This window comes from Orbilia oligospora (genome assembly GCF_000225545.1).
Source record: "Orbilia oligospora ATCC 24927 unplaced genomic scaffold scaffold00112, whole genome shotgun sequence".
NCBI classification, from domain to species: Eukaryota; Fungi; Ascomycota; class Orbiliomycetes; order Orbiliales; family Orbiliaceae; genus Orbilia; species Orbilia oligospora.
This window is the reverse complement of record NW_011645669.1, coordinates 76,110-93,574: the sequence shown is the minus strand read 5'-3', so window position 1 is coordinate 93,574 and position 17,465 is coordinate 76,110. Positions and strand designations below refer to the sequence as shown.

General features: G+C 45.7%; 4 protein-coding genes across 4 annotated transcripts; 2 read left to right on the top strand and 2 right to left on the bottom strand.

The window, feature by feature from the left end:
* Positions 1 to 798: 798 nt before the first annotated feature.
* AOL_s00112g28 (uncharacterized protein) lies at positions 799 to 4,192 on the top strand (the record flags this gene model as incomplete). The annotated part of the gene is made up of 4 exons (XM_011127058.1): positions 799 to 1,492; positions 1,579 to 1,649; positions 1,709 to 1,989; positions 2,050 to 4,192. 4 exons carry the CDS (start codon positions 799 to 801, stop codon positions 4,190 to 4,192), a joined length of 3,189 nt encoding a protein of 1,062 aa, XP_011125360.1.
* Positions 4,193 to 5,316: 1,124 nt separating this feature from the next.
* AOL_s00112g27 (uncharacterized protein) lies at positions 5,317 to 7,390 on the bottom strand (the record flags this gene model as incomplete). Its single annotated transcript, XM_011127057.1, has 8 exons — positions 5,317 to 5,499; positions 5,573 to 6,091; positions 6,153 to 6,244; positions 6,300 to 6,393; positions 6,458 to 6,594; positions 6,699 to 6,938; positions 7,001 to 7,147; positions 7,285 to 7,390. 8 exons carry the CDS (start codon positions 7,388 to 7,390, stop codon positions 5,317 to 5,319), a joined length of 1,518 nt encoding a protein of 505 aa, XP_011125359.1.
* Positions 7,391 to 9,037: 1,647 nt separating this feature from the next.
* AOL_s00112g26 (uncharacterized protein) lies at positions 9,038 to 10,335 on the top strand (the record flags this gene model as incomplete). Its single annotated transcript, XM_011127056.1, has 3 exons — positions 9,038 to 9,146; positions 9,223 to 9,261; positions 9,341 to 10,335. The coding sequence occupies 3 exons, from the start codon at positions 9,038 to 9,040 to the stop codon at positions 10,333 to 10,335; spliced, it is 1,143 nt and encodes a 380-aa protein (XP_011125358.1).
* A 487-nt stretch (positions 10,336 to 10,822) lies between these two features.
* Positions 10,823 to 11,668, bottom strand: AOL_s00112g25 (uncharacterized protein; the record flags this gene model as incomplete). Its single annotated transcript, XM_011127055.1, has 1 exon — positions 10,823 to 11,668. The coding sequence occupies one exon, from the start codon at positions 11,666 to 11,668 to the stop codon at positions 10,823 to 10,825; it is 846 nt and encodes a 281-aa protein (XP_011125357.1).
* Positions 11,669 to 17,465: the final 5,797 nt, after the last annotated feature.

The window sequence follows — 17,465 nt, the reverse complement described above, 5'->3', positions numbered from 1 at the left end:
TGGAAGCTGTTACCTGTCAACCGTATTATAATTATACTTATAATCTTCATCATGCCACATACTAAGTACTATAGATAAATACTTAGGTACTACTTATTAATTATGAAATATACTGTGAGAAAGTGTGTATAGTATATTATATAGTATTTAGCTTATGGATATATTCCAAATCCAAAGGCGGTTAGCACCAGCTAATATACAATGTGATTGCGACGCTGACGGGGCTCAAATGGAGATAGTTTGGCTATGCTGGTTACAGTTGGATTGCTGTCTGTGCCCCTGCTCGACCCGACTCGACTCCAACCTGAGATAAACTCTCCTTTTCCTTTTCAATTTTACTGTCTACATATCTACTTAAGTATCTAAATAATCATTTTTATCTACAATCAATACCTTCTTCCGTCACCCGAGTGGCTTTTTTTTTGGTCTTATCTTGTCTTGTCTTATGATATTGCAGACTTAGTGCCCCTCGAATCCATCAATCTGTTCCGTTTGGCGTTTGGCGGGGGATCCTGTACTGCTGCTTGCGGGAAGCTGCCACAACCAACCAACCACAATTACTAACACACATCCAACTCACTCACCTCACACTTACCACACACACCACTACACTACACCACACTGCACTCCATCCATCCATTCCATCCAATACCGCACCTGATATCATCATATCATCTCCGATTTTTCTCCTCTACCCAGATTGATACTGTGTTTGCACATTTGTAGGTTCTGAGTCACAAGCTTGTCACTAGTTACAAAACTTCAAATTGCTGCATCGGTACACAATCTCATCGGGTCATGCTCTCTCTATCCTCCCTGATCTCCAAGGCTTCGTCCTTGATAGATCCGAACATCCTCCCACCTTCCCTACTCAATCAGGTCAACGGCTCTACCAACGATGGTCAAACTCCTGCCGTCCTTTTCCGCTCCAACTTCCGTCTCCCGGACTCTGAAAGTCCACTCGCAGTCATACCCTGCGAGTTAAGTCTACCCACCGGGGAACACTACTTTGGCCGTCTCCATCTTTCCGAATCGTTCCTCTGCTTCTCCTCATCTGCACCATCTTCCGTTTCGGGAGCTAGTTCATCATCATCCAGTACAGCTGGACCTCCAAGCTGCGGCTTCACATTACCACTGGTGGCAATCCGACGGGTGGAAAGACTTCATTCCCGAAGTTACCTATTTGCCCTAGCTGTTACAACATGGCACAACGATCAAAAACTCACATTACAATTCAATTCACTACGGTCAACATGCGAGAAGTTTTGCGAGGCCTTGAAGAAGAACTTGAGGAGTCAAATGAGCGAAATGAAGAATCTAAGGATGCTTGTCGGCAGCTGTTACAGCGAATGGCTAGTTACTGGCGGTAAATCGAAAGACGGTGCAAAGGAGGAACCCGATGCGGGGTTGGGTATGGTTTGGAAATATCCCGGCGACGCAAAGAAGCTACGGGACAGGAGCAAGATGAGATTATGGGCGGAATATCTACGAGGTTCGTGGTGGCTATCGTCCCGGTCACAGTCACGGCCACAGTCACGGAGACGTCTGAATTATTTCGACTTACTGACTATCTGGTAGAAAACGGCCGGAATATCACTCTGATACGACAGCCAACGTTCCACAAGCTTATCCGGGTCGGGTTACCTAATGTAGGCTCACCCAAACACCATATCAACTCGAATTAACATAACTAACAAATAACCTGCAGAGGTTACGTGGGGAAGTTTGGGAATTGACCTCCGGGTCGCTGTACGGACGTCTTTTCAACCCGACACTATACACAGATACCCTCACCGAGTTTTCGGGCCGACATTCATTATCCATTGACGAAATCGAAAAGGACCTGAACCGTAGTTTACCCGAATACCCAGGTTTCCAAAGCGAAGAAGGAATAGGAAGACTCCGTCGAGTACTTAGCGCATACAGTTGGAAGAACCCGGATGTCGGTTATTGCCAGGCAATGAATATAGTCGTGGCTGCCCTACTGATGTCAGTATTCGCAATCCATTTTTTAACGAAAACGTCCTCCGATAACTAACAATTAGATAGCTACATGTCCGAAACCCAAGCCTTCTTCCTCCTATCCACCCTCTGCGACCGCTTAGTCCCAGGCTACTATTCCCAAACCATGTACGGCACCCTCCTCGACCAAAGGGTCTTCGAATCACTTGTCGAGAAGACCATGCCGATCCTTTGGGAGCATCTCGTCAAATCGGACGTCCAACTCTCCGTCGTCTCGCTTCCATGGTTCCTCTCCCTCTTCATCAATTCCATGCCGCTAGTCTTCGCCTTCAGAGTCCTCGATGTCTTCTTCCTCGAAGGCCCCAAGGTGCTCTTCCAAGTTGGTCTCGCCATCCTTCGAATTAACGGCGAAGAGCTTCTCGATGTTACAGATGACGGGGCGTTCATCAGCTGTTTGAAGAACTACTTCCTACGCTTAGACGAAAGTGCCCATCCGAGAAGCGACAATGAAAAGCTCCGGGCAGTCACACGCTTCCAAGAGCTCATGGTTGTTGCCTTCCGCGAATTCTCCGGAATAACAGAACAAACCATCACCGACCAAAGAACCAGGCATAAAGACTCCGTTCTTTCGTCCATTGAATCCTTTGCCAAACGCACAACACTCCGAAACCTTGGGCCGGAAAGCAAGCGACTAGCAACCAATGACCTCGGATACATTTACGATAGGTTCTACAAGGTCCTTTATGAACGCCAAGAACGACTTGCAGCGATCGAACTGGAAAAGGAACGACTGAACGAAAAGAAGGTAATGAGCTCGGCTAGGAGCATCAGCGAAAAGAGCATCAATGAAAAGGGACGCATAGGCCTTGGCCCTTCGTCGCAACTTATGGACTATGACTATTTCAGAGAATTCTTGGCTGGTGTAGCAAAATGGGCGATAGCGGATTCACCCTCACAACTATTCTCCCCGGGCCTTGGCGGGTCGTTAGACCCGCAGTGGGGCAGTAATGGAAGGAAGAAGAGTATCAACTTGAGCCCATGGGGTGATAACGCAGAACCAGCCGACCATGAATTCATGCAGAGGCTGTTTAGACGGTGGGATACAGACTACAGGTCTGGACTGTCGTTGCAAGACGTGGTTGCAGGACTAGCCGGGATCAAGGGCAAGAAAGATATCATGGAGAGTATAAGTTACTTCTTCGAATTATATGACGACGATGGTGACGGGAGGGTTGACCGAGAGGGCATTTTGAGAATCAGTGAGGCGTTGTTATTCATCACAAGGAGAGGATGGGAGACACCGCCAAATATTGGAGATCAGAATAGAAACAGCGAAGGAAAGGGAGGCACGGATCCTTTCTTAGGAAGTGTCAGTGGTTTCATCAGACGATGCTTTGAATATGCGGACCCAGACCAGCAAGGGAAGCAAGAGGAGGTTAGCACCGGAGTTGAGGGAATGGATGAGTTGGTGGACTTATTGGATTTGGCATCTGACGACGAAGATGGCGACAGCGTGAAGAGCCCGGTTAAGGAGAAGGAACTCAAGGGCAAAGACAAGGAGAAAGACGAAGAATCTGGAGAGAAGACTTCGTTAGATATCGATGCAAACACTAGACCTTCGGCAATGTCCGCAAATATTGCGTTAGACCCGGCGAACCCACTGCATATTACATTACCGACATTCAGAATGATAGTGCTCGCAGACGAAGTTCTAGAGTACTTCTTCGAGACCGGTTTTGCGGATTCAATTGTGCTTTCAACAGATGGATCTAAGACTCCTAGCGGCAGGAATGTGTCTGCGGGTGCCAGCGCCTTCGGAAATCTCGGTGGTGGAGGCATCGCCGGCGCCAAGGGACTGAGAGGTGTTCTCGACAACATCGTCAACGATGGCATGCGGGTCGCACAGGAGGTCAGACGAAGGATGGACGAAGCACAGAAAGAAATGGAGAGAAACGCAGTACCCGGGAAGTACAAGGAGGACGAGGAGGAAGAAGGCGATGCAAAGAGTATTATGGAAGGAGACAGAGAACTACTAAAGGGTGCGGAAGCCAGCGTGGTGGATGAGGCTGCGAAGCTAGCGATCAAAACTGGAATTCCAGACGACGACGGAGCCTCGGGAACACTGCTAGGTAGCCCGACATCTTCTTTGGCGACCACACATGTTGGGGAAGAACTACGGACTCCTACAACTCCAATGCCGACAAGAGTCGAATTTGAGATGGACAAATAACGCCATAGCATCTTTCAGAGTTGTTTGATGTCTTTTTTCTGCTCCCACTACCGGCTGTTCCCTTCTCCTTTTGATTTTTTGGGGATTTAGTTCTCTGACAAGCCTATTCGTTCTGTTTTCTCTCTGCAGTTTTTTTCTTTTTGTTTTCAAGCTTTTGGCGTTTGCTGGAGCACATAGGTAGGAGGAAGGATGTATCAGCTCAGTCATTGAAAGTGTTTATATTCTTCTTTTTCCTCCCTCTCGAAATTCTGTTTTAATTATCTTTTTGATCGGTGGATAATGGTGTTTTCTTTTTTTTTTTTTTTTTTCTTCTGAGCATTTCATTTGTTCTATCGCCTTCAAGACTTGTACGAACGAGTTCCTCATATGGTTTATACCGTGGATGATGTTGGTATCAGAAGATATGTCTTTGCTCCCATCAGAAGACTGAGATATGTCAGGTTCATCCATTGTATCATAACCACCCATTAACTTAGAAAAAAACTAAAAAATGCACCCACGCATTTTATCTATTATGATTACTTAATTGACCGAAGATCTACTAGCTGGACTGCTTAGCATAGTATATACATGCAAGGTAGGTATATACTTACCTAGGTATGTGTATGTATAATACAGACTAGTATAATACGTAGCATTCGGGTAGCCTCGAATCTAGGCGCTACGCATTCAGGCTTTAAATTACGAGATAAAATCACGAAATTCATATACTCTTTCTTCTTTTCTTCCCGTTCTGTTTATACCCCCCCGCTATATACAATCGACTGCCGTGTAATAAGTACTAGGAAAGAAAATGTCCAGGGAAATAATAAAATATAAAAAAAGATACGAAAGGTTTTTTTAGAAGGAGGGATTATTACAGGTTCCATCTGATTTCTTATAAGGAGAAAGGAGAAAGGGGGGGCGGGGGACCTCGTTCCCAGACATCACGAAAGGGAGGATCCTAGGAGAGAGAAAAACAAGAAATAAAATATAAAAAAAATATGGCTTAGACATAACGCTCAGACGGAAATAATCGGTAAGATGAAAATATGAAATATACATCTTATGTGTGGTGGGGGTTGGGGAGAAGAGGGAAAGAGAGGGAAAGAGAGGTAGAGGTAGGTGTGTGTGAGTATGTGTCGTTATTTTACAGTACTTCCACCGCCTGGTCCGCCTTTTCCTCCACCACCTTTTTTGTTCATCAAGCTGCTGAAAAATTGAGCGAGTACTTCGTTCTGACTCTTGCCATCACCACCGGGTGATGTTGGTCCACCGCCTGCAGCGTTTGCGCCTGTCGGATCAAGACTTGCAGCTGCATCTCGGTCCTGTAATAAAACCACATTAGCATACTTATTCAACCTCAATAATAGCAAAAAGGAAAAGGAAAAAAGGCCTTACCTTTATCCTCCGTAACATATCATCCGCATCAACTTGTATCCCTCCGACATTAAACTGTACCGGGCCAACATGATCTCTAACCCTACTATCTGTCTCCCCTATAGTGCCCATAGCGTTCCTATTCCCTCCAACTCCAATCCCGCTTCCACTTCCCCCAGAACCCTTTTCATCATCTCTCTTATTTTCCAAAAGCTCAAGTTGCGTCCCTAAAAACTCCTGTAGATCCACAGGTGGCATCTCTATCGCTCCCTTGGGTCTTAATGCAGCAAGTGAATCATCACTCCTACTGTCGCGGATGACTTCCTCGAATAACTCCACCGCGCCACCTTCGACTGGGGCGTCTAGATCTAATTCTGTGATTGAGGCTGCTGATGTGGGCGAAAAGTCAATGTCGACGGACCAGCCGGAACCAACGCCTTCGACGTCGAAGTCGCGGAGAACACGGATTTTGCCCCAGGAGTCCCAGGACGGCGGGACGAGAACTCTTTCTCGCTCGATTACATTGTGGCGGAGGGTTTGCTTGGGGTCTTTGGTTAGTTCCTTTTGAGAGTAAACGTAGGGTGCAGGGGGGAAATTGTACCTTTGATGAGACGGGGAGGGAGAGGGAAGTGTAGACTAGTGATTGAAGGGAGGAGGGTATTGAGGGGCTTGTATAGATGAGTGATGCTCCGTCTGTGGGGTAGTGTCAGTAACATATAAGCCGGACTAAGAGATATTTGAATCATACGTTTTAGCAGTATTGTTCTCATGAACTGCAGAACAAAATCAAACTCTTCTTCTTTCCACCCTCTTTCCCGCTCTAAAGTTTCGATCTTGTCGGCCTACACCCCATAGTTTAGTTTAGTAACCCCTCTAAAACCTACCAGCTAGAATAGATGTACTTACATTCTGACAGACCACCAGGAACGGTAATCCTAACGGTTCATCAAACTCCCCAGGTCCCAGTGGAATCTGTACCTCAGGAGCCGCCCCAGGGACTTGAATCGCTCCAGTCTCACCAAAATTCCTCGGTCTTGCCTCCCCTAACCTTCGTAAGATCCTCCGTTCAGGATGGTTTATTCCCCACAGAAAAGGAAAAACTTTCAAGAAATAAAAGTTTGGGTAGAAGATGAGGAAAGGAACCTACAAGCCTTCATGACCTCCTCCAATGCCTCCTTGGCGTCATTGTCCAACTGCGAGAATATGTTTCGGAGTAACCGTATCCAGCGCCTCGTTTGTCTGAGCCATGTCCAAGGTGTCCGCCAGTCGAGGAGTAGAATGACTAGGGTATCGGGGAGTAATTCAGGTGTGAATAGCGGTTTTAGAAGCGGTGAGAAAGCCGGTGTCGGGGATGAAACAAGGTATAGACCGAGGCGGGCGAGGACATCTATCATGATATCTTATTAGTACCATTGGATATGTAATCTGATGATATATGTTGAACACAACCTTCTTGTTCAGCATCGAGAACATCTAGATATGTATAACCAAGAGCGAATTCATTGGCAACCGGCGGCCTTCGACCTTGCTTGCGATTGTCCGATGTATAGCCACCCAAGGCATCCACGAATTCCTTTTGCTCATCCGCACCACCTCCTGTACGACAGTATCCCTCCTAAGTTAGCGAATTATATTCCCATCTCCTAGTCTAGTTCCGATAGACAGATTTGGTTTTTTTTAAAGGTTTTTTTTTTCATTTATTTCCCCGCGGACGAAAAGAAGGTGATATGTACCGAGTACGAGAATTGATTTCTGAGGTAATCGTTTCGAGGAAGCGACATTCGAAAGCATGGAAGACCAGAGGTCTTCCTCTGCCGCTGTCGGTGACGTTGCTGCCATTTGTTCACTATTTGATAGGAACTATGTAGGATAACTGTGCCCTTGAATTCTTCTTTTTAAAGGGTTTTAAAAAAGAGCAGATCGAAGGGAGAAGAAGGATCCACCACCGATTCCAATAACGGAGTGTTCACGCAAAAGGCCGGTGTGGAGTTTCGGTTGGTATCAGGCTAGATATCCGGGGAAGGGCTATCGACGCGCCTTTTTGAGGGTTTGTGGAGATAAGTGAAGTGAGTACCTAAGCTAGGGAATCGAATTGAGGCCAAAGTGGTTAGGGCTATTGATATCGGCACAGACACCCCGGGGATTAGGTAGATATGTATATGTTTACCTATGACATTGAAGGAAATGATGAAGATGATGACGATGACGACGATGGGATTCGATGTTCTAGGATGCAATTGCAGGCTCGATGGTCTGGCCTGTAGCGGTCGCTGTTCCGGATACAGGTCCTGCAAGTTAGCCCGCTCCCAGCAGCACTCACACTCAGGGACAGCTGCTGGAGAGCTTGATTGTGGTGTTTTGTGGCTGAAGCTTGGTACCTTCACCAGCCACGTTGACCCTCAGAGAGAGAATGTGGCGCAGATGCGGACGGACTGAATAATACCGCATGTGCGCACATTTCAGAACATTGAACTTCCATTCGCATCCATTCTCGACTTCATGCTTCAGACACGCATATTGAATATCATATTAATATCCATATCATATGTTCCGGATCCGTGATACTACAGTATACATACTCTCTCTCGTTGACAAGTACTTAAGTGCTTAAGTACCAGCCCAGTGTGAAAAGCTTAAAGCCTACTTTATAAACTTATCACGAGGCCCGGTAAGATTCCTCCGATCTCATATAATATAATCAGCCTACGACATTGGATGATCACCTGTACAAATATAAATACATGCAACTCAATTTTGCCCATTCACCGAACGTTATGGGTCAGTAAGCGGTCAAGCTTAGTGGAAATCTACCAATCCGAAGCCGTGGTTCGGATGCATGTCACTCTGCGATTTGGGTGGCTAGCGCGGCCAAATTGCATGACTACAGACCTTTGAAACCACGATACATCATCGGGATACCTCAGAGGGTACGATTCTTCTTCTTCTTCTTAGTCTCCTCGTCGAATCAAACTTTTTGAAACGAATATAAGATGCTAGTTTTGTGATAACAAAGCATCTTTGCCTTGAACACCAGTCCTACTTGTGGCTTCTAGAAGCTCCTTTCTGTCAAATTCTTTAAACCATCGAATCCGTTCGAATCAAACCGGGCCCAAACGTAGGTGGCGTTTGCTCGGCCTTGACCTAGCAGCAGTAGCAGCAGCATAGTATTGCATAACCTCTCGTAAAGTGGTTCTCGACCAATGGAATATCAGGGTGCGGCGTTGAGGATCCATCCTTGAGATATCACATTCAAATTTCCGGCTCTCGAGTTTTCATCTCAGACTCTTCATCATCTTCGTCGCTTGTAACACCTCTCCAGCATCAGCATCTCGTTTACCCCGGCTAAGTTCGTTCTCTATCGCCTGGAACCCGACGTTCGGCTGTCGTACGTCGTCTGCATGCACTGTATTCGACAACAACTACCAACTCATTCAACATCAGTGACCGGAACTCGAAGTCTCTCTATCAGGAAACTCGGTGGCCAAAATGAATACCAGGAAGGCTCTCACCATCCCCGGGCGCATTACCGCCCTCTCAGCTAACTATAACCAGGATCAGTCCTGTTTTGCAGTCGGCCTGGAAGATGGATTCGCAGGTAAGCTGTTAAAATCCCTAGACCTAATTGTGTGTTGATATCAAGGAGCTAATTTAACTTCGATGTTGTGTAAAAGTCATGAATTCCGATCCCTGCGAACTCCGCATTCACAGAAGTATGTATAAAAAATGGCTAGAAATATTCCCTTTGTAGTCCACATAACTAAAGTGCTAATTTTTGTTGTCGTATATTAGGGTTTGATGGCGGTGTCGCTATTGCAATCATGCTTGGGAGATCCAACTTTCTCGCCCTTGTAGGGGGAGGTAGAGACCCCAAGTTTCCTCCCAACAAAGTCGTCATTTGGGATGATGCCAAACAAAGGGTGGTGATTACCTTGGAATTCAAATCAGATGTCCTAGGGGTCCGTTTATCACGATCAAGGATTGTAGTCGTGCTCAGGAACCATATTTCAATTTACACTTTCTCATCACCACCCCAGCGACTTCAAGCTTTCGAGACTGTACACAATGATTTTGGCATCGCTTGTCTCGGAAGCAAGCATGTCGCTTTCCCAGGTCGGACGATTGGACAAGTCAATCTTTTCGATCTACAAACAGGGAATAACACCATCGTCCCTGCACATACATCCGCTATCATGGCGTTGGCATTGAGCCCCAATGGTGACCTTCTGGCAACAGCTTCTGAGAATGGGACCTTGATCAGGATATTTTCGACCTCTAGTTCTGCAATAGTAACGGAACTGCGACGTGGAATTGACAAGGCTATGGTATATTCGATGGCCTTTTCGCCATCGTCTAATCGAATAGCAGTTACTTCTGATAAAGGAACCCTTCACATTTTCGATGTATTTTCACAACCTCCTGCTGCCGCCGCCGCCTCTGCCTCTAATCCAACAACAGAACAACAAAGACCATCCTCCAGGAGTGCAGAAACGGCTGGCATGGGTCCTACGGAAGCCAACAAGCGATTTTCATTACTTGGAAAGCTACCTTTGTTGCCGAAGTACTTTAATTCTGAATGGAGTTTTACTCAGGCAAAGGTCGAAGGAATTGGAAAAAACTCTCTTGGATGGACAGATGAAGATACAATCATCGTTACGAGTACTGAGGACTGCAAGTGGGAAAAATTCGTTATTTTAAATGCACCAAATACAGAGTCTGGAAAGGCTTGCGAGAGGGAAGCATGGCGAAACTTCGTGGAGGGGGTTGATATTCCCTTCAGCCGTTAGGGTATTTCCAAACCTACTTGAATCTTATTCCACACCGCAAATTCATATTCATCATCAGCGCAAGACTTGCACATTTCCAAAACACCTCCATATATCTTTTCTTTCTTTTCCCTCATTTCTCTTTGAGTTCAAGATACCCTTCACAGATATGCGGCGTTTTACAATCCATTTTATTGATACTTAGCGAGCTTGTTTCAGCCGTTTTAGATTGTCACGATATCCACTCCCTTTGTTCACTCGTTCGCCTTGTTTCATTGATGTTTACTACACCAGCGCTGAGTACGTAGGCAAGTGTTAACCTACAGTTGCCATGATAGATGTACTGTACTACTCTGTATTGTAAAAGTATGCCGACTCTCTGCGGATTTCGAACTCAAAATGTATTTAAAGGTGGCGGGTTTGGGGGGAATAACTGCTCATTCACATAATATCTTGTATTTATGATACACGGATTTCAACCGTATTGATCGCGAATATACAAAGAGATTCAGAAGTCTTGAATCCCGGTCTCTCCTTCCACTACTTTACCACCCAAATACATCCTCCCATCTCTTTCAGTATAAACATCGGCTTCCTCTCCGTCAAAATACTCTTCCCATCCATCTCTTTCAATCTCGACTTCGATTAAGTGGTTTGGGTCTCCGGCCCCACCAGGCCTATCTACGCTGTCGTACTCAAAATCTTCATCATCGCCCCGTAAGAACCTTCTTGAAAGAATGTCCTTCCATATCTCCCATGCCTCTTCTCTATCCTCTACATTCATAAACTCCCCATTAGAATCCGCTCGTATTAGAATGTCGGCATCGAGATTTTCGGCATCGATAAGTCCATCTTCTGCTGCCTCTCCGTCAAGGTCGGTATCCAATGTTTCTCGTTTTGATTTCATGACAATATTCCCTTCTTCATCTTCAACTTCCTCCATCTCATCTTCATCCTCCTCTTCTTCCATTTTCTGGTGCCGTCGTATATTCTCCATCCGATCCTCCCCACGTTCTAGATCCCTAGCCAATATCTCACTAAACTTCGTCTGACTCGCCGGATCCGCCGCATGCTCCCTCATATCCCTCCCACTCATAAACCGACTAACCAATTGATTATACAACGTGGGCAGCGAAAACGCGTGCTCCGTTTTTGTAAAATACTCGTCATGATTCTGAAGATATATCAGCCGCCGATTCCGAGTGGCATTCTCAGGGTTCGGAGGCGTCGGCGATAACCTGAGACGCTTGAAGTCTGGTTCATCATTTTGATCCAGCTCGTGCTCGGCCGGGGGAAGAAGTGGGGGACTTAGAGTTACTTCTTTTTCTTCTTCTTCGTAAGCCGCGATAGCCATGGGGTGTTCGAGGTAATTATATGTGGTGGGATATTTGGGCTTATCTCGGATGCTACCGAGCTCCCCGGCGTTGCAGGGTGGTATGATTTTAGGATGTATGGTGACTTGGGGATGATCCGGGAGATAACCGGGCCGGGCTCGTAGGCGCCTAGGCTTTTCAGAGCTCTGGAGCGGGAACTTTTGGGATCAATTATGCAGAAGCTAAGTCGGAGTTCCTTTGCGGGGAAGATGCATATGCAGAGAAGAAGAAGAAGAAGAAGAAAAATCGAATTCTTCTATTTTATGGAGGTTAGAACCTTTGATATAACCTGATACCTTCTGTGGCGAGCCACGATCTCTTGTCGGGTCAGGATCTAGGCGGGATTTGTAATCGTTTGTCTATGAGCAGAGAAAGATCATGAAAGCATGAGAATGTATCATGAAACCCGAGGAAGCTTTTCCAAAGATATCCGTGACCCTTCTGACGGGCATCCCCAGGGCAAAATGCCACTTCGAAATACTATATTCAGAAGATGAATGTCATGAAGTGGTTTCCCCGTGTTGTATGTTGCAAATGTTCGACGTCGAGGAGTTCCTTCGATAAGCGGTCGTCTATATCCGCGATAGACGCCAAATTCGTCCCAACCTTTCTTGTACTTGTATTTTTCATCTGATATCCATCTACAGACTAGTGTCGACGGGGTTCAGCTGATACCCCTCCTACCCCTCAGTCTTCTTCCAGAACCGTCGATTTCATTACATCACAGTGATAATCACCCCTCACTCTCACGTGTGGACATGTGCATCCATAATTGCATAAACCCCGAATACGAATTTTTAAATTAAATTCGAAATAGACGAGTCGATGCAGAGCTAGATAGATATGGACTAGTAGATACATATCTATAGATCTGTATCTGGCCATGGGGCTCGACAGTGAGCTCTAGCGCTCTCGCAAATTACTGATGATCCCGATATCCCGATACGAGTCCGAGAATCGGATCCATGGGCAATGCAATCCCCCAACCATGTTTTTTTTAACCACCATCCGTGCACGGTTCACAGCTATCAGATGCGGCATAGCGTCTATAAACACGGCATACGTGGACCATAATTCCCTTGTCAGCCTCCAGCTTCTCCAGGAAGCTAAGCTTTGGCCGAGTCTCTTGGTTTTCTTCGTCTCCCATCAAAAACCCTTGAATCCTCATGTCATAGACAGGTTTTTCCAAGAACTCGAACACTTCGAACTTCCCGAAATGTGTCGGTCGAGCTCCAAACCAGAGAATAACCAAGGTCTGGGCTTACATGGTGAAATGTTGAGAAGCAGGAGCACTGTAGCAGGAGCTAGCAGGAGCAGGAGGCTGAAGGCGCTAAAGCAGTGTTCCCTTTTGCTCTTGCTTTCTCGTCTCGTCTCCCTCGTCTGATCAACCTGCCGTAATCCCGACGAGAGGTTTTATCGGATTGGGAATATTAATCGGTAGGCCTTGTTTGGCGCCAGCTGTTCCAGGAAAACTGACCTATAGGACATGCACCCGGATCGACGAGCAAAACGAGGCAGAAGGGGAGGGAGGATACGGGAGAGAGCTCGTCGGAACCCGAGATGGAATCTCTAACGATTCTCTTCTCCTTCTTATCAAAAAATACATCCTGAATCGGTCGTTTTTTTTGTTTGCTGTTAACTAATGCCCAGGAAATCAAAGGGTTCAATCGGGCCGAATCTCACCCGTATATTTCCTTCAAGCATACCACTGTAACGTGAAGCTAACGTCTACGCCATATTAACCTTTCCCCCCGAAAAAAAAAAAAAGCCCGTGTCCGAAAGATTGGAATTAATTCTCTCACAGACGAGCTCGAGTTCCCCGAAGATAAGAGAATGAAAGATGGTTTGTTAGTTTTTCGAGTGTTTTAGATACCGATTCGACTCCATGGCAAGGCCAACGGGTATGACATGATATGCGGAGATTTAGACCTGATCTAGAAAGCCACATTTCGTCGTCCTAACAAAAACCGAGGAAAATAATTAAAACCCTCAACCTGATTCATGATTCATTTTCATGCTTTAGGTGAAGTTAATCCCGTGGTTCGATTCATACATACATACGGCATCTGCAAAAAAAAACCAAAACTGACATGACAAACCCCCCCCAAATCCATGGGAAGGTATGAGTGAAGTACCCAAAAGTACCACTCGGGTCCTCCCCCTGGGACAGCTGGGACAGCTGGGAAACCCGGTTTCCCTAAAAAGGTGAACTCGCGATGTCAGCTCCCCCCCATCGATCCCCAGGGCTAGCTGAAGTTCGAAAGCTGCGCTCCTTTGGATTTTTTTTAGTTGGTTTAGCTAATCTATTAGTTGGGTTTTACTCCAGCCGTTCCTCGCTTCTTAGGTCTTAGAAGTTTAAATCTCATCTCATCCCACGAAGCTTCCATATTTAGTTATAGTGCACTTTGGATTATATCCATAAACTGAATTTAATTTGATTAATATTACTAGAACCTCGTTCTCGTGCTGCCTGCCTGCATAATAATACTCCTCTGTAAAGTAGATCACAAAAAAACAAAAAGTCGGTTCGGTATTCATGCTCATGCACGGGATGCAAAAAATTTCTTTCGGGGTGCCGTCACCGTACAGACTGCAATGGACTGCCTCATTCGGCCGGGTGGTACGCAATAGCTGAGGGAGCAGAAGCAACTGGCCGTAGGAGCTCGAAATTTCCAAAAACTCCTACCGTATACCGTACAACTATAGAGTTATAGAGCACCACGGGGTTAAAGTTGACTGCTGCTATACATACAGCTAGAAGACATCGATGCATCAGGCAATGCGACCAATTGGGGTTCCAGACCATGCCATTCGGTCGAACTCGGAGTGAAATTTCGAGGAATTTGACTGCGTCTGAATGCACGTTTGCTTGCATTTCCTTGCCCAAGAAAAAAGGGCCCGAAGCCCAAGACCTGGCCAGCCAGCCAGCGCAGCTTTGCACAGCCAGAAGAAGAATACAACCGTACTTACATCTGCCAGTACAGCCACCCAGGCCGAACCGAACAAACCTGCATAGAAAATTTTTCGAACTGCAGCTGAAAAGCCCGAAAAATGATAAAAGAAAATTAAAAGAATAAAAAAAAAGAATAAAAAGAGTAAAAACCCCAGCCGAAAAGGTGGGGGAGTATAATAATAAGTTAATTAGGCCAACTAATATGGAATTCGCCACACATGGAAAGAAAAGAAAAACATATCGGTGCCTACTACCTGCAACTGCTCGTGTGCATGCACCTTTCGTCGCTTTCCACCGTTCCGAATCCCCAATGAGCTTAAGAAGCCGATGCAATCCATCGTAGGAAAGGCCCGTTTAATTTATTTGGGGAAGGTTTTTCCTTTCGTCCATATGGCCACTCCGAGATAACATACACAAACGGCCTATAGCGGCTTGCCGGTATACCATAATTAATCCCGTTCCCGTTCGTGCTTTCAAGCCGTTATGATCAGAAGATTGTTCCGGCTGGTGAGACCGCAGAGCCTCTGTACAGATGTAAGTATGTGAGTACTTACATACACATCCCGAACCCGCAGATGCGGAACTTAAGATGATCCATACGGATCAAAAAAAAAGGAGGAAAGTTACATGTATGTTTTACCACGGGAACTTGTTTTCAGGAATTCAAAGACAAACCGGAGAAAACCCCACATATGCTAGATTTGATGACTTATTGATTAGTTTAATTCTGCAACGATGATCTCTGTTTATGTTTGTTCGTGGGGATGGGAAGTTTTTAGGTAATGAAGATAGCTTTGACCTATGATACGGTATATACGGGACGAGCTAGCTCGATGGTCGCGCGACAAAAGGAATCCACTTACATGTGTACATGTATTTTTGGGGATTTTTACAAAGCTCCATTCCGTATGCCGACTCTAACCCTCTGGAACAATTGGTAAAGCTTGATCATTGCACTGCATCAATCCCAAGACTCGGGGTACACACTCATATTGATTCATCACGAATTCGTTTTTTTCTATATTCGAGTTCAGACCGCATGAAGGCAACCCCAGAAAAAAAACCTTGAATATCCAACTGATCGACCCAAAGATGCCACTTGGCGCGGGATGGATCGCGGGTTCTTTTTACTCACATATTACCAAAATGCAAGTTTGGAAACGGGTTGGTGAATGCGGAGGGCATAGTATATATTATGCATCATGCGTATGCGGTTAATGTTCACCGGATCTAGCTCTTTCCTTCTTTCTTTCTTTTTTTCGGCCCTGAAATATGGACGTATCAAATAGCTTCAATCGGTCACGGTCTCACCCCACGGTGGAAAACTGAATTCCTATTCGTAAGCCTTTTGGAGAGTTAGGGGCAAAATAGGAAGAAGAAGAAGAAGAAGAAGGTATATCACGCAGCTCCGCTCGTATACGCAGATTGTTGAAGTTTAGTTTTTCGACTATTCTGAATATGATATCAAAAAGTTAGACAAAAAACCCCTCATGACCAGCTCTTGAAAGGTAGCATTCGTTGTCACTACGTGCCCTTGCGTCGTGATCGCTACTAGGTAGATACTAAACTTCAGTTGCATGAACTGGATAGTGATCGAGCTCTGTGACATCGAATGCAACCGAGACCGAGTATTGGGTGATATCTGTTCGATCCTGTGTGCTGTTGTTTAAACGGCGATTCCTCAAAAGGTTGAATGGAAGCTTCCGTTACACTCACCATCTCGTGACCTCAAATACTTGGTTTTAGACAGACTGCCCATATTAAGATCTTCGCTTTCAATATACTCGATGCATTTTTGAAACGTGGACGAGATATCTTTGGGAAGTCAATCACCGAATAACCTGGCTAGACATTCCGTGGGTTATATCACAAGGAATCTTTGGACCACGACCCTGTGATATTCGGATCCTTCATCCTGTTCAATCAAGTAGTGAGACTAAAAGCATATCCGTTACGATTCTGGCACCTGTTGATTTGTAACACACTTGCTCTTTGGATGTTGAGGGTTTTCTTCAAAACCCCATGCATATGATTCTCTAGACACGTCCTCACGGCCCAAAGGAAAGAATTAAAAGAGTAAACATGGTACATACCTCATGTGGCCTCACTCACATATAGCTATAATTCTACGAGCGATTTATGGCAGTACAAAGACACTGTTGTCCAACGTGCCACCGATAGCCGTTGACTTGGGAGGCCCCTTGAAAAAAAAAACCCCCTGGGATAGCAAAGGTACAGACCGGGATAATCTGCCATCTATGCTATAGATAAAGTCCGCTTTGTACACGTCTTTCCGTAGCAATGTTACCCGCGATAGCTATGCAAATAGTCAATTGACATACAATCCTGAGGTGGGAACGTGAACCGAAATCAAAAGAGCGTTGTCGACGACAAGCCGATTCATTCTCCCAACAAGCAAAACTGCGTTGCTGACTAACAAGCCCACACGGTACCAACACATATTCCCACATGTCGAGGGAAAAACGGCCCTTAATCTGGGCGCTTGCAAAGAGAAGAGCTATGATTGGCAAAAGAGAACCCCCCACGATTGTGCCCATCTGCCAGCATGCAGATGTCTCGACTAAACCCGATTGCGAGAATGTGGAGAAACGAAAACCACGCGTGAGTGGCTGCTTTTTCCTCCCCAGAATCCTTGTCTATTTCCGTTCTTGTTTGCATTATGAGGGGGGAAAGTGAAAACGTGAGGGCTCGAATATCCCTCATATAAAAATGTGAGGCGACAAAGTTCCCAAAAAAGAGAACCGTGTGCCTTGTGACATGGCCCGACAGAACCTGAGAAAATAAGCTGACGATTTCCCTCTTTG